Source organism: Manacus vitellinus, unplaced genomic scaffold (assembly GCF_001715985.3).
Source record: "Manacus vitellinus isolate BGI_N305 unplaced genomic scaffold, ASM171598v3 scaffold_18_pilon, whole genome shotgun sequence".
Taxonomy (NCBI): domain Eukaryota; kingdom Metazoa; phylum Chordata; class Aves; order Passeriformes; family Pipridae; genus Manacus; species Manacus vitellinus.
This window is the reverse complement of record NW_021939324.1, coordinates 7,013,586-7,039,442: the sequence shown is the minus strand read 5'-3', so window position 1 is coordinate 7,039,442 and position 25,857 is coordinate 7,013,586. Positions and strand designations below refer to the sequence as shown.

The 25,857-nt window shown below is 38.6% G+C and overlaps 1 protein-coding gene across 1 annotated transcript in view; it reads right to left on the bottom strand.

Annotated features, from left to right (window-relative positions):
• Positions 1-401: 401 nt before the first annotated feature.
• GLIS3 (GLIS family zinc finger 3) overlaps positions 402-25,857 on the bottom strand; it is a 150,711-nt gene continuing 125,255 nt past the window's right edge. Inside the window, 5 exon segments of the mRNA XM_018070251.2 lie at positions 402-2,057; positions 3,274-3,456; positions 7,603-7,784; positions 13,794-13,956; positions 20,083-20,224. Coding sequence (XP_017925740.2) covers positions 1,921-2,057; positions 3,274-3,456; positions 7,603-7,784; positions 13,794-13,956; positions 20,083-20,224 — 807 coding nt within the window. The 3' untranslated portion in view covers positions 402-1,920.

The following is a 25,857-nucleotide window of genomic DNA, read 5'->3' as shown; positions in this document are numbered from 1 at the left end:
AAGTGAAACTTGTGGTCAATGCACTGGGCCAGATCATACGCTAATGCCAAAGGACTGTGTGTCCTTTGTAAGGGATGCCTGATGTCATTTAACTGAATGCAAACTGCATATTATAACATGTGGACCTAGTATTGCAAGCTGGAGCAGGGGGACACCTTCACCTGTGATGTGAGAAGCAGAATAAAAGGGGGAAGAACTCAGCACAGAGTTATCTGTATTTTAGTCACACTACTTCTTATTGTAGTTCATTTATGTGCATGGTTTATCCATATACTCTACACATTAATTGGACAAAAATCTCTCCATTAAACATTTAAGCACATACGCCTGCACATAAGAATATATTTAATGAATAAAAACCTCAAAAGATTGCCAGTGTTTATAAACATCTGGACATAAATTCACCTATTCAACATAATAGCAAATTATGAATCTGAGCCAAATGCACTGAAAAACTCAAAAAATTTTTGCATAAAAAAAAGAGTTTGTATAAACATTTTTTTAATGTTCATCTTTCCAGAAGAGTGATTTCAGAAGCATAGTTGCGGACTAGCCTGTAAGAACAAACTGAATTTCTGTCCTTACTGTATCAGGTCATGAGAATGTTAAGATGCACACTACACAGTTAAGAAGTCTACAAAATAGATGAACAGGAATTAATCACGTAAATACTCAGTTCTGCATAATGTAAGAGTTGTTTCCAAGGTACACAGGATCACAGTGATGGCATGTCTTCACTGCAAAATACTGGATTTAACTCATAATCTTGGTACCTTTCATGAAGGGCAACACATTTGCTTTCATCCTGGACTAAATTCAAGGACTAGAGCCTGACACTGAGTAGGAAAATCAAAACCACCAAACCAGTTCAGCTTTACCTCTAAGTAAGCACAGGGAACACAGCACACCTAAGAGCAGTTCTTTCTGAAAATGTGTTATAGAAAATATTAGGGCAATAAAAATTTAATTGAATCAATACAAATTGTTTTTTAAAAAAATCTGTAGAATTTAAGGAAGAATCTTTCCTACGCAGTGTTTTAAACCTCCCTACAGAATACTATAGCATGTACAGCAATAAAGCTCTACAATATAATTAAAAGGCAACAGAAAGTTAAAATGTACTTATTCTTATCTGGCATCTGTGCTAAATAGAGACAAAGTCTATGTAAATTCTCGTGTGTTGAACCCTTCTTATTCATGCTTAAAGCATTGGGTTGGAATGAATATTGGAAAAACAGCAACAGCCATATTGTATGGCTTAAAATACAGAGGGAAGGAAGAGACACATAACTCGAGGCCTGTAAGAAATCCAGTACCAATGATCTTTGACTCCAAAAAGAAGCCACATCACCACGTCCAATGGGGAGTGCAAACTTATATGTCTAATTTCTCTCCCTTCTGGATACTGGTGTGTGTTTACCTTCGGAAGCATCACATGCAAACAGGTTGTGCAAAAAGCTGTATGCCTTTGAAATGGTTTGTAGTATGCTCTAGTTTTACTTCTTTTCCTCTTTTGAAAAACGTATTTTCTAAAGCTTTGTTCTTCAGTAAGTGCACCCATTCAGCTTGAAAGGATTGCAGCTAACAAGCAGTTTTCTTATTTGGTCTCTGAATTCCCTTTGAGAAATTGCAAAGAAGAAATAATAAAAAAATAGAGTTGCTGTGCCACAGATGAGAAGAAAAGAAACAATTGCTAAGGTTTTGGCAAAGCTTGCTTTCTCCAAACATTCCCCTTCTCAGTTGGAGCTTGATTAAATGAAGAATTCTCAGTGATTGCTTTTTTCCTCTCCATTATGTATGTATATCCAGTCATATCCCCATACATACGTGGCAGTTTCACGGAGAGAAACATTTTGTGGAGAAATACAAGAAGGGCAAGTTGAAATGGAATGAAGTTCTTGTAACTAGATTTATATTACTTTAGCCTTCAGTGTACACGGAAGAAAGCTGGCTAGAACGACGATCCACTGCATTTACTTGTAGAAAACTGCTGTCCTCTGGCGTGCTGCAAGCTGAATCACCAAAGATACCTATGGACCCTGCTGGAAAGTCATACACTAGGGAAAAAACCCAAAAACCAGTTAATTAACTAGGATAGCTATATCATGGAATATGTCCTAATACTTATACATAGAGCTGGAAATGGTTTTAAATCAAATACACAAACAAAACAAACAAGCCAACATACATTTGAAATTAATTACATAACTTACTGCTTACCAAGGGAGGAATTTTCAGTTCTGTCAGAATCGAGTCTGATGTACAGTAGATTTCATCACAACTAACACTTCTCCATATAATGGGTGTTAAAATTGTGATAATTTTAAAAATAAACTTCATGCTTACTTAACAAATTTCATCATACTGAACTCATGATAAAAGACAATAAAATATTGTAGAACAAACTGCTGTAAAGCAGACCCTGGCACAGAAATTACTACCTTCTACAAGCAGTGGTAGTAAACACGAGAGTAACTGTTTGCATAAAAACTGCCACCTTTTGGATAACAGGTTTACATACTGTGAGATGCCTCTTTGAAATTACAGGTGCATTGGCTTTGCAATGCACTACTGAAGGACCAAGGATTAAAAGGGATTTCAAAGAACAATAAATGTTAAGTGAATTCATCCTGTGTGGAAGGACAGTAAAAGACTTGGTGCTTAGTTGTGCTTAGGCCTTAAGATTAGGTTCACTGTCTTGTACTGATCCTTGCACAGAGGGAACTTTCTCCTTTCCAGAGCAGCATACAAGCCTCTGAGGTGTTTTGCATCTGGGCAGAGACTAAGTTAAGTGCACACAGAAAGCGCACACCCAGGCAGTTCTTGTCATGGAAATGTGAAAAAATTAAATTCAAGACTGATAAAACCCAAACATACACAAAAGCAAAATCAGTGGTTTGAATCATCTCAGGTCCCTGCCACAACACATGCAGTGAAGTGGAGTGGCTGCAGAAATATCACACAGGGCTCAATGGACTGCATTTCAAAGCAAATACACAAGCTAGAGAGTGTTTGACCCCCACAGGTTAGAACCTTGAGAAGCCCTCAACAGAGTACAGTTTATACACAAGCCAATTGTTGCTGTCACCCATGGTGACTGCCTGCCTCCCCATGCCAACCACTCCACAAAGGTCTGAAAACCATCTCCTCTTTTTGAGTCAAAGAGTCAAGTCTGTCATGAGACATCCCAGGCACATCCACTCACATAGCTCAAGCAGCTCAACGTTCACAAACTGTACACAGTCATCCACGAAGTCACCAGCTGTCATTTACCTGTGATACCAGAATGACCTGAAAAAGTTCGATGGAAAAGGCCAAGCCCTGCCTGGCCCGCTGATGTGGGAGCTAAGCAGTCTTCAAAAGGAGGAACCATATTGCAAGAAACACCATGTTGTACATTCTTCTGAGCATCAGCATGATGTGGAGGGCAGAAAGTCTGAAGTTGCCCATATAAACCTAGAACAAGGAGAAAAAGGCCATCAGTAAAAGACCTGGACAGAGATCCAAAGGATAGTATTTGGAACTGCAGCTGAGAGACTGATAAAAACCTCAACTGCCATAATACCAGGTCTTCAATAATTTTACACAAATAAAGTAGTGTTGATATGAAGCTCCCTAAAACTTCCTCCATTTGCTACCAATTTCAAACACAATCTGCTTCATCTTCTGATATCCTGATTCCAAGCATGACTTGTGAGAGGCACTGACTGTCTAGAAGTTGAAATTTTTCAGGAAATTTCTCCCTGTACTCTGCAATCCTGCTGTCTGAACTGGTTCTCTCCAGAGACCACAGTGGGCATCTGCCTGAAAAATCTAAGAAAATGCTTAATTCAAAATAAAGGAAGATTACCCAAGAAAAGTCTGAGTAACACTTGAGAGTCTGTCACCGATACCAAGACAACTGGCTGACAGTGGGGACATACACAGAGACTCTGAAGGGCTGCTAGATGATGACGGGGCCTGCTTTTTGCATGTACAGGGTGAGAGCCTAACGCACTCATCGGCAGCAATAAGTCCCCAGGGAAGAGAACCAAGACCACTGTGTCACATGGCAGAAAAATCCCCACTAGGGTTTTCTTTCTAAAAGGTTTTTGTTCCTGAAGTGATATTTCAGAGAGGCATATAAGCACTGAGCAAATTCACACTGAAGTCCATGCCAAAGTATGTATTTATATAACAAAAATCACTCTTCTTTGTAGGAGAGGGACACATATGCAGTCTAAGGAGGCACAGACAGATACTCTGCGGTAGGTTGGTCAAAAGATTTTCTCATGGAAGCAAGGTCTTTTCTCCTGCCTAAAGAACTGCTGTCTAAGCTTGGAGATCTTGTTCAGTCTGAAAGAAGGCTTTTATATGTAGAAGATCATTGGGATGCATTTATTTCTGTTTTCTATACTATGGTCTTAAGAGTAAATGTCAGAAGTAAAACCACAAATCAGTATTAGGATATCTGTATTCTTTTCTTTTAAGAAAAACTGTGAATCAAGCTCCTCTCTCCCAGTGCTGTGTCTCCTTGTTCTCACCACTCTCTTTCTCTGCATAAAGGAAAAACACAGATGGTAACACCATCAAGGTGTTACATAGAAGTTGTAGGCCTTGACAGTCCAAAAATAGGCCCAGGAACAATAGACTCTCTGAAGATTTTATTAGCAAACAACTTACTGCCTAAAGGCTGGTGTGCTATTCTCTTGATAAAGAATATGTTGAGGTAAGTCATACCTAAAAGCCACTGTCAGAAAAACAACCCCCTAACTCTGAAAGCATTTTAAGGAATTTCCTATGACATTACTGTCATCAGAAAAAGCTGTTGTGTACGGCTGTATCCTCTAGCCAGTCTATTTAATCAATATCCATATTACCAAGTCATTCCAGATGAATTTCCTTCTGGCATAGAAAGATCAATAAGATGAAATAGCAATAAAACATTCCCTAAACCCATCAACATCAGGGGAAAAAGAAGGAAAAGGGGGGAAAAGAAAACACTTTTTAATGCATTTTTTATATAAAAGAAAAAAGAGAAGAGAGGAGAGAGGAGAGAGAGGAGAGAAGCCCAAAGAAAAATAAAAAGTAGAAGCATGGCTCCTCTTGCACAGCAGGCAAAATATCTCTCTTTGTGTGAGACTCTGTGCTCACTCCCAGAGAGGCTGAACACTCACAGATTTCATTGTCTTTTGCAAGAGTTGCCCTAGCTGTGAGATGATGGTTTCAATCCATTTTTTTTTTCTTTTAAAGTTTAACCACAGCAAAACTGAGTCAGACTGTTGGGAATTTACAAGCCATCAATCCTTAAATATTCAGTCTTGATATTTAAGAATCAACTGTAGTAAAACAATAGAAAATTAAAGAAAAAACAATAGCCATCCAAAACTTAATTTTGAAGCTACATTAGCTACATGAAGCTATTGACAGGTTTTGCCTTCTTTAAATATGTTTTCAAAATAAACTTTTTTTCTCAACCAGCAATAAGACACAATGTGCAAGTTTATTGTTGAGTCAGACTAGTTACCAGAAACAACCATTTCAATTTATATGTGAGTGGTCTGAACTAGCTGGCAAGGTCCTTCAAGACACATGCTGAAGTGTCCTTTCACATTACTCTGTGCTCATTCTCTATTTATGCCTCTCACAGCATCCTGTTATCAGTGTAGAACAATATGCCAGTAACTTTGACTACTGCAAGGTCAAATCTGGCAGAAAAAATACTGACCTTGGCGTTGTACTATTGTTGAGTCACATTCTCTCTATTTGGTCATTTCCTGCTTAAGTAAAAAATATTGTCCAGCAAAGATTTGACCCAGTAGTACATTAAACTCTAAACAGCAGAAAGCACCAGGAAGTGCACAAAGCACTTATATTGGCTAGAAAATTCCCCAAAAAATTTTTATTATGGAAAGAGAGCACAGAAAAGTAATGCAACTTTCCTAGATAGATGTTCTTTTCATAATTCAGTGTCAATTATCCATCTTATAAGACAGAGAGCTATAAACAAGAATAAAAGCATATGTAGTTCTCTCCCCTCAGTTATTTAGCACTATTCTAAATGTTTTTGTCTGCATCTACAGTGCATCAAGTGGAAGGGTAGAGGTCTTAGAACTGGAGCCCAACATGAAAGCAAAATCTCCTAACTTGGTGTCAGGAGCTCTTTCCTTTATTCACACAGTGCCATACCCAAGATAATCTCCAGTACAGCTCAATGTAGGATAACATGAAACCACATGCAATTCAGGCCCTAGACCCTGATCATATCTAGCCCATCATTCAAAATTATCTGCTAGAGAACTACCTGTAGTATCAGATTTCTGTGTTTTCATGCAGCACTGGAAAAATATAAAAAAAGGCAAACAGTTTGGCTAATAAAGTTCCAGCAGCTGAACATTTCCTCTCAGGACTGCAACTCCGGATTGTACAAGTTGGTCTCTTATTAAACTGTTTAAAGCACACACATGCACAGGGTTATATCAATTGCGTTTCTTTGAATCAGTTACACTACAGCCAAGATCCATGATGTCAAGATACAGAGCAAACAGTCTTTCTTCTGACATGATGGCATTATTTCCTTAGGAAAGTGAAGTATTTTTAAATATGATAAAATAGCTGTATGCTGCAAGAATTGCCTCTAAAAGCAAGAAGCTCTTGTTCTTTATCATACAAAGAGCTTTGTCCTGACAGGTGTTGAATATCTGAAAAGTCCAGGTGGAGAGCCCATCTCAAATTCACACCTGAAACTGTGGTCCATATAAGTTTGGGATAGAGTCCTTCTCCCATTGAACTGATGTGGACAAAGATTTCCTTGCAGATACGCAATGAATGACTGCCACAGTTATAATTTCCATAAGGTAGGAAGTTTCTAATGGATATCCATTCCCTCCTCAGTCATCTCTCTGCCTGGCATAACAAAGAAAGAGTATTTTCTCAAGAAAAGCATTACAACTGCCATTAAGAAATATACATCATGAGTGAGTAGCCATTACTGCTACAGTATGTAAAAATGACACCTGTCTTTGGCCTGTAATACTTCAAAATAGTGTTCCTCTGCAGTATATTTTTACATGTTCACCAGGCGAACTACACAATACCAAGTAATCATCTGGTACCATCCGGCTGCTAGGAACAAAAGGAAAAGAGAGTAAGAGAGAGCTATGAGTCACATACTGTACTAACAGACTGATTTCCAAATGTGAAAAGCTGTTTCCGTTTATTGAAATCTGATTTTTTGTAATTCAAAGATAACTATTACTAGTGAGCTATCTGTATAGATACACTAGTGTCACTAACTCATATCAGCTAACAATTTTTTTAAATAAATGGTAACTTCTTTTTTAATGAATACTTTGTATGATTTTTTAATTTTTTTCCATTATTCAGCCAGCTCTGAAAATCAGTCTAAAAAGAAAGCTGTAACCCTTTACTAAGATGAATAACAATTACCTAAAGTAAGAATTTTAAGGAAATCTGCAGGCAGAGTCCTGAAGGCTAGTTCCCAGAGTCTTTCAAAAGCAAAGGTGCCTTAAAATATCAGTGCCAGCCTCTGAAGCACCTAATTTGAAGCCCTGCAACAGTGACAAACAACTAATGTCAGCGATGAAGATTCTTCCTTCTTACCCTGGATGTGGACGGTATTTGGTTGAAAAAAAGGGCTTTCTGCTGGCTGGTATGTCTTTAGAGGCAATCCTGCAGGCTGTTGAAGCTGGGGAGGTTGTGGAGTCTGTCTCTGCGACATGGGATGTGGAGCAGACATTCTCTGGTGGCTGATGTCATGAGGAGAAGGAGCTGGAGCAACAAACCTATGAGTTCAAAACCACAAAACTGTAAAATCTCCAATACATAAGAGCTAAAGATTGTTTCTACTTTATTTAGTTCACTATCATATTTAGCTATTTGCATAGATACAGACTTGATTTAAGAGTGTGCAGCCCAAATAAGAGATGATATATTTTTATATCATGACATATCATTAGATTTGACACCTGTGAAATTAACATGCTAAACTGACCCTTATTATGGGAAACTCCTTTTAATCCACTCCTTCTGTGTCTAAGTCTTAATGGGAGGAGATGCCTCATGGGGGACCTAATTTCTTAGGCATTGCCAGCTGTTCATTTTAAGGCTTTATATCAATCAATTTTATCTATCAATAAGTAGCTGTCCTTCCTGAAGGACAATCTGAAGGCAATATAATGTAAATAGAGACAAGTGTTAAATTGCTTCCAGAGTCTGACCAGATCAAAATGTTGATCTGGATTCAAATTATAAACTTGAAAGCCTCACAGACCAGAAGAACTCTTGAAAATAAACCTGGTGGTGGAGCTGCCACATAGGTTCAGTGGTATGTTTTGCACAGCTCTGTCACTACTGGCACTGCAAGGATACACACTACTTTTGAAGGTTTTAAACAAGAGTTTTATGGACTTTACTTTTTTCATGGGCTTTTGTTCTACATTTCCTTAAAACTGCATACCTCAAAGTACACTACAGATAGGTGCTATGATCATATTTGTGGACAGAAAACCACCCACTAGACCAATGGGATCTGATTAGTTAATGAAAGCTCAGCCTGGGCTCAGGAATGGCTCTGGGTCACTTTCTCATCCATGAGAGGAGAGATGGAAAGGCCAACAAAAAAGAGCCAGGATATTTCTGCAAGAGGATGAGTAGAAACTGATGCAGTATTCCTGTCACAGATCAGCCTCTCCATTGCTAAAAGCAAGCTGCAAGTCTGCTGAGAGAGTATCCATCTATCCTTTCCTGTGTGCTCAGTAGCTGCTGCTAGAAGGGATTAGAGCTTGCAGTTAACACAGTCTACCAGTATCCTAAAATGGGGATCTGGTCCTTGTTGTCCTGAGACTAAACCTCAACACACAATATGACTTTAAGATAGTAAAAAAGTATGATTTTCCTGAAGAAATGTAAGGAAGCTTTTATTACATCCTGAATACAAGAGAAGGTGCAACTGCAGTAGTGGCACTACAAACCACCTCTGGACAGGGTCATTGTATAGGTTATAACTGCATTTAAATCCAAGTCACCTGAGATCTTTTATGCTGCAGCTCAGAATCTGCATCTGCCACACACATTATCTGCTTCATTTCAACTTCATTTGAAAGCTATTTACTGGTAGTCCATAATCTGTATTTGGAGTGTACCAAGCATCAAGATGAACTGTGGATGATTTTCTACCTACTCAGTTTTCTTTGGGAATCACATTTTTATGCATATTAGATGGCGTTTGAATGGTCTTGGTGCTGAGGTGATATCAACTTCATAAGCACATCTTCAGATATGCTATATAGGTGGAGGAGATAAAGATGTCACTACTGAATTTGAGTCTTTAATGTGTCAAGTATTTAATTGTTCCAGATAACTGATGCAGAGTAGACTTAAAGACATATTAAGGAGGAAGGGAACAAAGCATGCATGTGTTTCATCACCATACTAGAGAAAAACTTTTTTAAAAAGAGAAATCAGTAGTGATATTGTGATAATAAAATCAGAGACTTAAAAAGCGCTGCAACTACCTGGTTATATGTCTCCTGAGTAATGACTGTAGTTAGTCTTTTGTATAGCACTCACAGAGAAAGACTGTTAGCTGCTGCTAGAGATGAAAAGCAATGCACAGACAGTCTTTAATACTATTAATTATTTTAAAAATCATGGTATATAATCCTGTGTTTTCAAAATTAATTTGTGAAAATTAATATCTGAAAAATGGTTTTAACCAGCACCCACCAACAGGGAAAAAATCCTTTTCAAAACTCAAAGGGAAAAGCACAGTTTAAGAGATTTCACATTTGATTTAACATTCAAAAAAACCCTCCCAATAATTACTGAACTATATTGTATAGTCAGACAGGGCTCCATTTTAATAGACATTAGTGGTCTCTATAATGATCTATATATCATTTCATGAATCCCAGGCTTACTCATATGCATGTCCATAGTTATCTACCTTTTCTTTCCTTCTGCTTAACAAAAGAAAAACTTGTATTTGTCACAGTTCAGTATGTTACTGGGGGAACTGCAAATTTAATTCTGTTCCTGAGACAATCAGGACCAGCTTGTAACCACTTGGAAATTACTATCAAGAACTGTGGCCAAGCCTAGGAGTTGATGCACTCAGGAACCAGCCATATTTGCAGAAAGTTGCCCTTCCCCGTGCTTGATGGGTACAAAATCAGAGCAGGAATATTTCTGGAGCCATTAAGAAGCCTCTTCCTTTCCAATAGTAGCTGGGAAAAGGTGTCCTCCTGGGGAATGACTAGATTTAGTAGTAAGCAAGATAGATGACAAAGTTACCAAAGCTTACCTCTTTTGATGAGATTAGTTAAAATGACACATACAAAAGCGATTTTTTAATGACCAGTACTCATTGTGGGTACATGAAAAAAAAAAGATTTTACTACATCATTTTTTTTTACTGGATCTGGCCCAATGATATCTCAGCTCTTTAGCATTAGTCACTTATATGTGCCATTTGCTCACTAACAAAAAAAATTTGCTTGTCTTAGCAGACAATCCTCTGAGGTGTCCCATGCCTGGAAAGAAGCTACTGTACCTATTTCAAAACTATATTGTTAAGGTCATTACCCAAAGACTTTCTTTGAAGCAGCCCCTCGTATGCCACATACAAAGGACTTCTTAATATCTGAAGGTTGGATGCCTCAGCTCCCTGGTTAGAACTACTCAGAGGCTTTTGCTTCTGGAAGTCTGGCTTGGAGCTAGTTGCAGAACTTATTATAGCATTACAGTGCTGCTAAACTGAACAGTTCAGCCCTAAGATCTCCTTTTCAGCCTTACACAGTCTCTAGAAATTCCTGTGAAGCCAGGATGCATCACACTTTAGGGACACATTGCTAGCTCTGGTAAAAATAATATGGAACACCCAGTCCCTGAAAAATTTTGTTCTGGTCTCACATCAGTAAACAGGTTACTTCTTGCTCAAAAGAAAGATGCATATATTGGACAATTCAATAAATAATCGAAATAATGTAAAAATAATAATTTCAAGCATTTAGCACCATCAACTTTGGGGCGCTGAGTGGCACATGTTAACTATGCCATATAAACCCATAATTTTTTATTTGAGTTTTAATGAGATTTCAGTTTTCTTGTATGCTTATGTCTTCTTATATTACAAAAATGAATGAAAAGGAAGTGAAGTACATGTTCTCTTCTTCTTAATTTGATAAATGAAGTTACTTCTTGGATCCAAACTCTCTAACTTGCATTCTGTGTACACAGAGTTTTGTACACAGAATGAATGCAGTGTAAGGTGTGTCCCATATTTCATTCACTTTCTCACATTAATAAGGCTTAATCAAGTCCACACTCCCTCTCCTACCACCTAGGAGAGAAAGACACAAATGAAACCCTCCAATTATTTCTCTATCCCATGGTACCCAGGGAGGTAAGGAAAGTGTGTATCTCCTTCCACTTCTGTCCAAAAAGTGGCACATGACTGACCCCCAGGGTCATCAAAGCACCAGGCCAGTTTGGGTTGGCTTCAGTCCAACAAGTACAGCCTTCTGCCAGGGCAAGTGCTGGTCAGCCAGTCCTAGCTCTGGAATGACCCCAGGCATGCCACAGTGTCAGGAACCACACAGTGGAATAGTTTGAAGCTGGAAGCACAGAAGAATAGTTTGGGTTGGAAGGGACCTTCAAAGGTCATCTAGTCCAACTCCAACTAGCATGCGGGGGAACAAATCCCTTACTTGCCCCCCTAAATCCTGCAGTCCTCTCAACAAAGAAACGGGGATAAACAGAGTGATTTACACCTTTCAAAGACACTATCTCCAGCACTTTCTGTATGGAAGGTTTGTTCAGTTCACATTTTCACAGCTGTTGTTACACTCAGGAAGCAGTGTAAATGACAACCTACTCGCAGGGCCCCTAGGAGAGTGTGCTGTATTAGATTCGAGATGCAGGTTCTGAATTTGTGTTTCTTTTAAGCACTGCCCATAATTTGTACTATATATTCTGAAACCAAACTAACACTGCTGTAATACTTTTTTCTTTTCTCAATTTAAATTGCCAATTGTCACACTACCTCAATGAAGACATTGGTACCTTTTTTCTTAATTCAAAGTAACTCCACATATGGGAGTTAGCCTTTTTAGAGAAACTGTATACAGTTAGCACATGAGACAGGAGTGTATCGTGCTAGCTTTTAATTGTTCTGTAGAGAACTGTATTATCTTGAGGTCTGTAATGCATTCAATGAATTGAATCAATGAAGTCACACTCTAAATGTGTCTGCTACGGTTCTACACCAGTAGAACCTCGGAAATGGGCTAATGACAAGATCACTGTCTTTCATAATGACATTTATACCTGTAATAGTAAAACACTGATCTGTCCCTGCCTGTCACCTTGTGCTCTAGCAGTTTTTGGGTACAGATGTTAGACAGGTCATGCACTGGAGAGGAAACTATACTGGGAAAGCAAAGCCTCTGTGTCAGGAAACAGAGCATGGGCAGCCTCAGAGGGTCTGCACAGAGGTAAGAGCCAGGGCAAGGGAAGAAGACCAGGACCATGTGGCTGGGAGTGGAGAAGAAGGACTGAACTAGTAGCTGAGCTCCAGTGATCACGAGGCAGCAAGTTTTATGTCTGACTGATGTACAGAAAGCTCAGCAACTTCCAGCCACTCTCAAACTGGCTGAATTCATGTGAAGTCTGAAAGAGAAAAGTACTTTCACCTGCTGTCAATTCCCTGAGCCATCATGTTCTTCCACCTTCCTGACACAAGGCAGAGTGAGTACTGCTTTCATCCAAAAAAATTATGCTCATTTACTGGTAACTGAAATCTAGTGAATGTTCTTTTCAGGTTTATAATTAGAGACTGTACTCTTCAAATTACTGGCATTTCTGTCACTCAAGAAAATTAAAGACTTTGAAATACAGTAATGAAATACAGCAATTTATCATTTACAGAACTGAAAAATAAGGATATTTACAAAATAATATTTAAGTATCCATAAACATATAGTAAGAACTCAGTATTAATGTGTGATGGTGTTATCTTCTTGACTTTTCCACTGAAAACTTATTTGCTTAGGCCTCTTCAATCTTGTGATCTGCTAGACTTGTGGTTCAATGAACTACAGATTTCCACATCTGTAATGCCATACACTACCTAGATAATTGGCAAGATTGCTGAAAATAATTTAGGGGATGTCTAAACATGAAATCAAAACACTTCCAAGCAATCTCCTTTTATACCACTGCAATATCTAAAATCATGGAAACAGCAATACCTGAGCAGCATATAATAAAATATACATAACTAGAATAAAATAAATCCTGGCTAGAAATCAAACTCTTAGACTAGTGAAGTAAAAATTGTTCATTAGCTATTTCTCTTAATAAAATACCAATTAAAAAAAAAGCCAAATTCCTGAAGGAATACTTATATTGAGAGAATATTGACAAAATATGACTTTCCTCCCACAGGTAAACAGGAACATGGGGTCTCCATTCTGTAAGGTATGGTTGGGGTCCTCTGAGATTCAGTGTCCCAGTCAGTATCACTTTCCTTGCTTGGGCCATCTGTGGCGATCCAGAGGGGACTGGAGGAAGTCTCTGAAATGGAGATGGATGGAAAGCCTCCCTGCCCAGGCTAGAATAACATTGGCCCTTTTACCTCTCCTTCCCTGATAAACCCACACCCACAGCAATTGTTAGGTGGGGGCTGCCACCAGTGACTGTGTACACCAATAATTCAGTTTCCACCCCTCCTGGAAGCTCTGAAGGCAGCCCTGCCTCAGGCTCAGTATTGGAAAAACTGGGACTGGTCTTACCTCTCTGAGACCGCAGCTGAGAGAAGAGGTATCTGGGGGGGAGGATGGAGAGGACTACCCTGTGCATTATGTCCTGGGGAGTGGTGGCTGCTGGGGTGGGACAAGGACACTGCCCCAGTTGCAGTAGCACTTTGACTGGTCTGTGTGCTGGAGATCAGGGCTGCTGAAAGTAAAAGGAGAGAAATAACCCTCATCATGCAGGCAATAATACTGAAAACTGAGCAAACACCAACAGGTAAGAGCTCCTCTAAAGCTGCAGTGACAATTCTTAGCAAATAACTGTTTTTTCTCAAGTGTTGTTTTCTGTTCAAAGGGAAGAAGAAAAACCCACATGAAAATAATATTCTTTGCTGCTTCCAAATGACACTTTCATACACCCAGGCATGACATAATTGTGTTCCCAGTCTTGGAATTTTTGTCTAACTAAGGTTGCAAGTCTTCTATACATTCCTGTTTCAGAAGAGGTGTCAAATACTTCCTAAAATATGTATTTTTAGAGCTGGTAAGCAGAAAGTATGGTTTCCGAAAATGTGAAATACTTTCTACATTTTCCTCTCCGCTGTAAAAATCCTAAATTTCTTGAAGAGTAATATCCCTATTATCGCCCCAGACTCCTCAGTATTACATTCAAAAATTTTAAAGCATCATTAACAGTTTAATAATTTTCTATAAGGTTTTCTTGTACACTTTCTAATAAAGAAAGTTTCTAGATGACTAAACAAAAAGCAATACAGGACTTTGTTCAAATGTCCTAGGTAGTTGATCCCTCATTCTTTAACCTTGTTTTCAGAAGTCGTCTAAATCAGAAAAATTTAAATCTCTGTATACCTGAAAACCCAGTTACCCAACTATTTTTACTGACATCTGTGTCAGGTAGCTTATGCTGAATGGCAGCCAAATACATGATCTTGAATATTTTATGAACCCAGAGAACGAATTAGATATGCTGTCTACAAGATAAAAATGATCTCTCACTGTTTGGCTGTCATATCTTCCAGTCTCTTGCAAAAAAAGTATTGTTTAGGCTTAGTTTACAGAATAAAATTCTACTATAAAAATTACATTATGTTAGTGAATATATTGGAGCTAATGATTCAAATTTTTTGACAAAATCCTAGAATTTAAACCAGTTCCCCAGAGGGTGCTGTCACTGGTAAAACATCTTTCTAGGCTAAAATATCTGCATACATGCTGCAATCCTAGCCGAAGAAACACTACTTTAGGAGTAACCCCACCACACACCAATCTTCAAGAAAATTATTTTGTAGGTCACAATTTTGAATTTTGCTACATAAGATCAAAAGGGCAAACAGTTCACCTCATCGTCCAAGTCCTCAGCCTATTTCTGGAAAGACTCTTTTAGTCCTTACAAGCCTGCCTATGTGACACACTGGTTATTCACCAGGCTAAGGCAGAGTTAAGGAAAGGCTCAGGAGCCTGAGCTGTAGCCTTATTAATGAGCAGTCCCAGACACATTTCAGCTGGTAGAAATGACAGATGGCGTAAGATGACACACAGGAAACCACTTTGTGAGTAAAAACATCTGCAGAGGTAATGCCAAAGTTTAGGTCATGAGAAGGTGTCATGAGCCACATTTGCAGGCAAAGCTGGTGGAGTGGAGGCTGGCCTCGGCACTAGCCTCTACTGCTTGCTACTTTGTATACGGACCAGACCATCCTAATCACAACTTAAGTGACAACAGACATCTGACAGTAGAACCTTAACTGAGGTACAGAGGATGCAGATCCCACAGGAGATGAGACACGACCTCAGACAACAGAGTAACTCACAAAGATCGAGCTGAGGAAGAACCTCCCCACTAAGACAGGAGAATGTGTTTTTGCCACTTTTTGCTCATGCACCCCAAAAGCCACTTTCTTCATGCCCATCTCTCACAGGAACATCAAGAGAAATGCAGAGGGGAAAACAGAGGAATGAACTTTCAAATTTCTTATTTTATGTTTACATGCAGCACAGAAGAAAATACTGAAAAACCAAATATGCATTCTGACAGAGTAAGCAGAGAGAATATTTAACATATCAGTACACCACAAAGGAAGATCCTTGACTGTCAAAATAAAAACAGAGACTACTTAAATTATTCCTTGCAAAAATAGGGTAACTTGCATTTTACCATGAGAAAAACTTATTAAACTCTGTAAGAATATACAATGACTTAGTTTCACAGTACTGTAATATTTAGATCACATCCCAGCCTTTTAAGGCATTTTCTTCTCTTTCAGTGGATTGCAGTTTCTAAAGTTTTGTCTCATCATGATGAAAGGAACTATAAATGGTGCAAAAGGCTGTGTTGCTTACACATTAATCCATCAGTAAATGTTCTCTTCTTTACAATGTGAATCCAAACATTGCATGGATTTTTGGAGAACCTCTAAGATGTCTCAAAATGGAAATTATAAAACTCAGAAGTAAAACTGATGAATAAAACAAGTCTGAGGGGAAATAAGCTATCCTCCTTAAACTCAGATAGATAATAATATTAACACTATTCAACTCCTTGTAATGGGTGTATGGTCCTATCTGGGACTACAGGACATTCACCAGGAGTTCTAGATACCTACACAATACTTAAATTCACCCCAAAGGGTGACAGCAGAGATCCTCTTTGTTGTTGGTAACCCTACATCACTGCCTCTTTTGCATCCATTCCCTATGCATCAAACACAATTTTGTTTTTCATGGCTAGGACCATTCACGTGTCTGTTCTTCCTTTTAATTCCTTTTGATTTTTCTTACGGTAATGAACTGTGGCTACTTTCCAAGGCTGTCAGCCTCACCAAACAGACTGCCTTTTTTCTCAGACATCTCTTAGGGAGCTCACTCACTGGGACAATTGTTTTAATAAAATTCTTTTATTTTTCCTGTACATGTCCTCTATCCTTTACCTGCCTGTTGTACATACCTACTTTCCTAACATTATCTTAGATACATACTCCATAGGGATCAGATGTTTTCTTATTATGTGCACAGAGCACCTAGCTTAGTACTATTACAGTGGGGGAAAAAAAAACACAAAGAAAACTATTACTTAAGCAAAGCACAACTTACATCATAGGCCTAAAAGTAGTTAGGTCAAAGTTTCACAATACAGCATAAGACATTATTTAAAAAACAGAATTCAAGTAAGTTCTGTAACTTTACAGATGCAGCTTTTAAATTCCAACTTGCAAAGAAAGTCATGCACTTGCCAAGCTTAAGTAATATCATTTGCTTGCTCTTGAGCAGAGCTGAGTATGACATTCAGTAACTATTCATATATGAATTACACATTCTGGTTTATGCTTAAATATGAAATGGTCAAGTTTTAAACAAACAGCACAGTAAAAGTATTTTTTTGTATTGCATTACTCATGATTCTTTCAGCTTTATGGATTTTAGATTGCTCTATAAACAGTAAGTTCATATGATTACACAGTAGAAAAAACTATCATCCATATGTTCTTATTATGAATTAATTGCTCACATCTTCATTCTGTGAACTGAATAAGCCCAGAAGCCTATGTAAAAACCCAGATGCTATCACTTTATTTAGCCTTACAAGAGTCTATATGCTTGCATTAGATCTTTAAATACAATCTTGTGTTAGTTTTAAGCAAAGGATCTGTCACGCTATATCACTGTATTAGTAAGATTATACCTTAGTAAGTTCAGATTTCTTTTATTAAGACTACAAGATAAGAAAAAATATTTATGGAGAGTTAACTCTAAGTAATAGATACATAATCAAAAATATTATTGTTGTATTTCATTTAAATGTAGCTGTGTTTGTACATTCTGTACTTCAAGAGTACTGAAACTGTACAGTTGTCACTGCAGGCATTGTACTATGTAAGTAAAAAGGGACTTGCTTCCAAATGTCTACTTTTGACATTTCTTACATATTTCTAATAGTTTGCTTTCAAACATTTATTCTGTAGACTTCTTCAGAAAGGAAAAGAAACCTCATACCTTTGCCTTAAATGTGCATCAGTGATAAGCAAAGTCACCTTCAAGTCAGAAAAGTTTGATTTCACATCACTGGAAGAATGGAAATCTGTTCCTGTTTCCACTTGAAAAGTAGCACAGACACATTTCAGATAATATGCTGTCTCAAACAGTATCCAGTAAAATTTACATATCTTATTTTTCAGAAGTCTCAAAGTTTTTTGTTATATTTTGTTATATACCAAAAAAAATTGTTTTCAGAGAATTTTGAAGGGTAGCTTCTGTAAGGCAGGACACTTAAGCTTTTCTGTATTTTACTTTCCTCTCCTTGGGTCATGAATAATTTTCATGTTGCCATTTCAATTAAATAATTCCCTGCCTGGTGGAATTATCTCATTTATTCACAGAGTATATTATTATGTAGCAGCCCTGATGAGTAGTTAATGAAACAACTCATTTCAACTGGATTGGGTGGTTGTCAAAATGGAGAGACATGTATTCACCTATACCTGACATTATACCTACCCTCAGTTAACTGATGTGAAACAACACAAGTGAATAAAACTACAAGAAATTTCCAATTTAAAGATAGCTGTGAACACAAGTAAGGGAAAGCAGATTATTACTTGCACAGAAATTCATGTTGATAAGAATACGTTGATTAATACTATAAAAATTGCCACACAATAGGAAGCAGTGCCAAGTAAGAAACGAGCAAAATAAATTATTATATCAAACAATGTCCACAGTTAGTAGTGCTGTAAACACCAAATACATAAGACAAGGCAGGAATGAGACTACAAAATGTAATGCCACAGTCTCAGAAGCTGTCTGTGGGACATCACGACTGCAGACAACTGCCAGCTAAGGGCTGGCTGGAGGCAGCAGCTTAATTCAGCTTGTAACGAGCAGCATTTTGTTCAAGCCACTGTCAGCCTAGATTTGGACTGACCAAGCTGCTGGAGTCTGACATTTAATCAGGGTCTGGAAGCTAGACTGGTAAAAGAAATGAGTGCTCAACAGGTTGCTGTGGAAATCTGTGAGAATGTCCTCAGTTTCCGAAAATCTGGTCTCAGCTCATGTGACACAATGTCCCATCCCACCTTCTATTCTGTCTAGGGACTTGAAAGGAAAAGCTGAGTCTTTATTATCTCTCAGTTTTGCACATTACCATGGGAAATGCCATTAAACAATTTTCTTAAATCTCAATATTCCTCACTACCCAGCTCTCTCTCAACATACAACATGAAATAAGCAACTATAACCAACAACATGTTCCCACAAATTTCCTGGCCAAAATCACATCTCTCAAATCTGAAATTTCTTTACGCTTTCAAGTAACAGATGCCACACTCACCTCCTACTCAGAATAAGGCATTTAAAAGTTAACAATGTATACCAACTATTTAATAAATTAGAATACGGTCACAGCTTTCAATTTCCTAATTTTTGTCATATAAACCTGCATCATCACCAGCTGTTGTGTAACTCACAACAGCCTTGACAAAAACATGTAATAGAATTGATAGCTTTACAAGGCTCTCAATAAAATAAAACTACTTACTGAAGTGGCCACTTCATAAAATGGAATTTTCATCACTGTACATAACATTAATGCAGCCAATTCATTCACTTCCTACATCTGGTTCTCACTTTCAAGTTGGACTGATATAAGATGTAAGGCATTCTATCTGAAAGTTAAAAACAGATGCCTTCACGACTACTAAAATACTCCATTAAAAATGTTAACACCCTGTCCATGCTGTCTTGAGCTTTGAGATGTATTATTACTCATAGCTTGCCAACTGTTTCAAATTTAGTTGAAATGTGAACAACAATTGTACATTCAGGCAGGTGTGACAAAGTTAGTTATTTTAATATGAAAATCTCAGATATTTAATTGAAACAATAAAATAGGATTACATTTATAGTATAAATGTGTTTATTGGCATATTTATAGCTCATAACATAGCATTTAAGTTCATTAATGTAGATCAATTGGAAAACTGATATGTGATCCATGAATAAGGAAGAGGGAAAATATTGTAATTTTAAATGAAGTTTAACATGTTCTTGATTTCTACAAGAATGAGAGCAGTAAATTGATAGCAGAAGTCAAATATTGCTCTGCATTGCAGTAGGTCTTTTCATGGATATGATTTGGCCTGCCTCCCTCCAAAAATCATATAAAAATATGTTCAAAATCTATATTTTTATATTACTTTGCAGATTCTATTCTTCTTATGAGATAGATATGGATTTCAGGGTACATCTACTCTGCAAAATCATCCTTAATCTTAAGTGAGCAATTATATAGCAGCTTTTCATATGTCTTTTTTTATACCTGGGTAAATATTATGAACAGGCCCTGTGGAGTATCCCATGGAATTATCTGCAGTGTCATGTGGTGATAGGGCTGGCTGGAGGGTCTGGATTGCAAGGCAGTCATTCAGGATGTCCTGGCCAAGCTCTGAGCTTGATTGTAACTGAAACACAAGAGATAAAAAACATAGAAATTATAACATGGGCAAAAACCAGGAAATAATCATAAAAATCCTCAAGACAGTGAAAAATTATAATGAAGAAATGTTGAGAGATTAGAGAAAGAACCACAATCAGAAATCTTCTCTTTTAAAACCTGATTAACATCATCCTTTATTATAGCAGGCATTTTTTGAATCTGAGGAAGAAAGTACTTCCAGATGCTTAACAAAACTGTACTCGGGACAAGGGCTATTTGTACAATTAGGAACTGGGACAAATGGACTTCAGTGCATTCTCTTGTCATGCACTGCAAAAGAGAAGAGTGTCCTGGTTAATCAGTAAAGGAGATTTATCACGTGTCTGACATTCCTTGTATCAGTGGAGGGTATTATAATAAGTAAAAATATTTACATGCTCATTTAATGCCCTGGCTCACTGCAGGACCAGAAAAGCAAAGGTGCTCATGGCACTGGAAACGAGGGACTGGGAATGAGCAGCCAGGAGGACTAACATTCAAGACAGTCAGGATGGAAGTGGGACCACTTTATATGGACCAAAGTTGTCTGAGACACCACTGTTAAACTGACTAGGACTATATTTGTTTTACATTACAGCTGAACTGATCTGACCATGAGTGCTGTGTCACTGCCATTAATCCCAGCTGCATGCATGGCCACTTGCCTGGTACCTGTTCCATCAACAGCAAGTCTGTTTATCTGGCTGATCCAGCAGAAAATTCACTCTGAAAACAATTAATAAACAAGTTCATAAGAAGAATTTTCCTTTGGATGAAACTGGATGAACAGTCTCACTCCAAGGCTGCAATAAAATACAGTAAAAAAAAAAAAATTCACCAAACTAAAATAAGAAAAGGGAGGAAGCCTGCTGCAGCACCCTAACTCAAGGCTGTCTTAGCTGTAATGCCAAACTGTATGTTGAGGTTTATGGTAGATGGATGCTGCTCCAGGCTGGTGGCACTGATGCAGGTCCCAGCTTCATTCCTGATGTTACTGTTTTATATAACAAAAATTTGCCTGTTCATTACAGCCATCATGGTTCATAGATTGGCATATTCACTTAAAAGCATCAATAAAGGAGGGTGTGAGCTTATATGCATGTTGGACACTGCAGTGGCTGAGATGCCCATAAATATCCTGTCCTGTCCCCCATGCTGGTGCAGAGAAAGTTCATGCAGCATGACAGACAGAAACCTGACCTGGTGCAGTAAGATTTGCTGCACTTGTGTATCAGAGTCCCAAGAAGCAAATGTCACAGATGCAATTGAGGTTTCTCCTCTCTTGTTTGTTGCCATGAGAGATGAGCAGGTAACAGTAACTAGAACATAACCTAGAACCTCTAAAAAACTCCTAGGGGGAGCAAGAGGAACAAGAAGAGAAATTTCTGTCCATCCTATACTCAGAAATTAATCACAGAATGGTTTGAGTTGGAAGGTACCTTAAAGATCATCTCATTCCACCCTCTCTGCCACAGGCAGGGACACCTTCCACTAGACCAGGTTGCTTGGAGTCCCATCCAACCTGGCCTTGAACACTTCCAGGGATGGGACAAATTAAGACATGGGATTATTCTGAATGCAACTGTAAAAAGACCCATTACTGTGCCACAAGATGCTGATAAACATTGAAATTACTTTTGATAATATGCACTAGTATAAAGCTGTTGCAACAGAGCAGAGAGTTGGTCTTACCCATCATAAGCACCTGACACAAGGTAACTGTAGGTAAGAGATATTACATGGCCTGTGATACCTATGCTCAGACTATGCATGTTGTAGATTATTCCTTCTCCTAAAAATTTAGTGAGTCATTATTAAGCCCCAAGGTACACTACCTTTGTGAGGTATATCTGTGTTCTAGAATTGTATTGAGGAGAGCAGGGCAGGGAAGAGGGAGAAAAGGAGAAATACCCTGAAAAAAGCTTTTTCTTTATTATCCATATTTACAAACTGCTATAAGTACAAATGGTTCTTCCGGTGCAGCACGTATCATTGTCTGGTATCACACACTAATTATGCTGGGTTTGCTGCTGTCACTAGTTACATGGCTTTTTCATAAAATTAAGTGGTTGTGAAATTAAATGTCAAATACCTCCTCATTCGAATTCTTATCAGTTACATTATTAATAAACATTATGTGACTTTAAATGTCCACGGAATTTAATATGAAAATAATGATGAAAAAATTTGACTTCTATAGAAATCACATAGAATACAAATTCACAGAAGTTGCCTGCATAAAGTTGTTTGTGCACATTTTTGGCAAGAAACGGATCGATTTTCTGTATCAGATAGCACTCATATGGATAAAACAGTGTGTAAAACAGGGAGAGTTAACTATTTACATATTAGTTACAAGAATTAAGTAATTCTGGTAAAATAAAACAGGCAAACACCTATTTTACAAATTTTTCTATTTTGCACTGTTCAGGAGTTTTGTTTTGCATTCACAAATCCTTTGATATTTAGAACAAATCTATCACGAGAATCTGATAGATTTTCTGGCTTGACAAATTTTCTGGCTTGACCAATAGTGAATGCTTATAAAGACAAAGAAATGCCAGGATTATCAACAGAAAAACAAAAACAAAGAAAGAAACACTATGAGACAGCTGTGACCTGATTTCTGAAGACAGTTCTTATTTCATGTATTGGCTATTGTTGATTGATATTTACAACCATAAGGGCTAGAAATACGTATTTTATAATCTTACATACGCACACAGAATGTAAGTGTATGTATTACAATATCTAAGGTTATGCTATTTTCTATGGCACCATGCCTGCCAGAGTCAGATGGGCTTCATCTATCTTGCAAGGACTCTAGTCTGTAAGTTGTCGGGGCTGACCAGGAGGGCTCTAAACTAGGTTTGAAGGGAGAAGGAGTTGAAACCAGTCTCTCCAGAGATGAGCCTGAGGGTGGAAAGCCAGAGGTAGAAGTGAAATGAGCAGCATAGCTGAAGTGCATGTACACCAATGCACGCAGTATGGGTAACAAACAAGAGGAGCTGGAAGCCATCGTGCAGCAGGAAAGCTACGATGTAGTTCCCCATCATGGAAACGCGGTGGGATGACTCGCATGACTGGAGTGCTGCCATGGGTGGCTACAAGCTCTTCAGAAGGGACAGGCAAGGTGCAAGAGGTGGAGGGGTGGTTCTATGTGTTAGAACTGCTGGAAGGCAGGAGGGCTCTGCAGAGGGACCTGGACAAGCTGGAGAGATGATCTGATTCCAACAGGATGAGGTTCAACAAGGCCAAGTGCCGGGTCCTGCCCTTTGGCCACAACAACCCCAGGCAGTGCTACAGGCTGGGGACAGAGTGGCTGGAGAGCAGCCAGGCAGAGAGGGACCTGGGAGTTTGGATTGACAGGAAGCTGAACATGAGCCAGCAGTGTGCCCAGGTGGCCTAGAAGGCCAATAGGCAATCCTGGCCTTGGATCAGGAATAGAACAGTGTGGCCAACAGGACCAGGGAAGTGATTCTTGCCCTGTACTCAGCGCTGGTGAGGCCACACCTGGAGTGCTGTGTCCAGTTCTGGGCCCCTCAGTTCAGGAAGGATATTGAGGTGCTGGAGCAGGTCCAGAGAAGAGCAACAAGGCTGGTGAAGGGACTGGAGCACAAGTCCTATGAGGAGAGGCTGAGGGAACTGTGGTTGTTTAGCCTGGAGAAGAGGAGGCTCAAGGGAGACCTCATCACTCTCTACAGCTACCTGAAAGGAGGTTGTAGCCAGGTGGGCGTTGGTCTCTTCTCCCAGGCAACAGCAGTAGGACAAGAGGGCACAGTCTTAAGCTCTGCCAGGGGAAGTTTAGGTTGGATTTTAGGAAGAAATGTTTTTCAGAGATGGTAATCAGACATTGGAATGGGCTGCCCAGGGAGGTGGTGGATTCACTGTCCCTGGAGGTTTTTAAGACGAGACTGGATGTGGCACTTAATGCACCAGTAACCACAGAGGTTGGATCAAGGGTTGGACTTGATGATCTCGCAGGTCTTTTCCAACTCGGTTCATTCTATGATTCGATGATTCTATATGTATATAATATGTAACTTTAGAATGACAAGATATGTCTTTAACTTACATATGATGAAATCTCCTGAGCAAGAGGTGGGTATTACATTGACTTGTGCAACTGCAGATGCATACTGCTAATTCAAATTGCCACTAAAAATACTACCATGGACCTTCTATAAGCCCTATCCAGGTAAGAGATGCTGAGAATAACTTTACTGTCCCCTACTGCAGGGTATGCATATGAGTAGCTCTTTAAGAGTAATTACTGTCATACCACAGGAAAAAGCAGAAAGCAAGAGAAGAGCCATTCTCTACTGCTTAGCAGGGCAGGCCCAGAAACGGGTAAGCTTCCTTTAGCAGAACCAGCCATTAAATTACAGCTGCTTCCCAAACTAGGCACAACTTCTGGAAAACTCCATTTCCCACCATTACTGTTTTGTCTTGATAGAGACAGTAACCATGCTTTGGTTGCTGCGTCCTGTTTCCTCTGCCATTTAAAGCTCATCCTCTGCCCAATGTTCTTCCAGATTTTTTCCTCTGTACTATTAACAGGGGTGACATAAGCTGTGGCCTTTTTGGAACAAAACAGATGGCAAAACACAGACTCTGCTTCAAATAGATCTGATCAAGGCATTTATTTTTTCTGTAAAGACATTCAGGGTAAAAAAACCACTCTATCTCAGTCAAATATTTTTTCATATTTCACAAAAGAGTTTTAACTGAAGCCAATGTTTTGCATTTTCACAAATGCAGGGAAATCAGCGCCATGTGAAGAAACACTGAATAGACAATGAAGAGATAGATGATTTTACAAATAAGCAAAACCCACCAACCATTCACTGCAATCACAGAATTTTATGTTCCATTAAAAAAGTTATGAAGGAGAAATAATAATCAACCAGATCTAACTGATGCAGTCTGTTTCTTGCTTTAACACCAATGCATTTCTTTTCCAAACTAGACTGCAGACTTATCATCCAACCGCAAAAGACAGATGATGCTCTGACTTCTGCATACATCACATCCCAGCACAAATCTCCTAGCATCGTGGCTGCAATATTTCACAGCTCCATGATCACCTTGCTTCCCTCACAATCACTGAGCCAAGCACCAGCTACAAGCATGCTGGGACTGAAAACCTGGCAATCCGTTTTTAAGAACTGTGAGGTTAGAGAGTTACCTTGCTGAATGGTGAAATCAATAAGTGACAATTTTGCCATGCTGAGTGCAGACATTTTCTGTGTGCTGTAATGTAGCCTAAATTTATGGCTGACCAAAGCGCAAATTAACAATCAACTGCTCAGCTAACTTAAAACTTCCCTGTATGAAATATTGGTTCTAAATAACAGATTTTCAATTTTAATAGCTCAGTTTTATGGTAAACTTGTGAAGATTTGTATTTGTATGCTGGAAATAAAAAGAGACATTTCCACTATCACAATGGGGCAGTTTTTTCTAATACACAAAACAAATCACTGTCAGCCATGGTTTACAACTGTTTTATTTCTTTGACAACCAACTAATGTTTATCACCTTTCAGAACAATGGATGGAAATTCTACTCCTGTAAGTTTTACATATGAATAAATAATTACCCAAGATTAAACAAAAT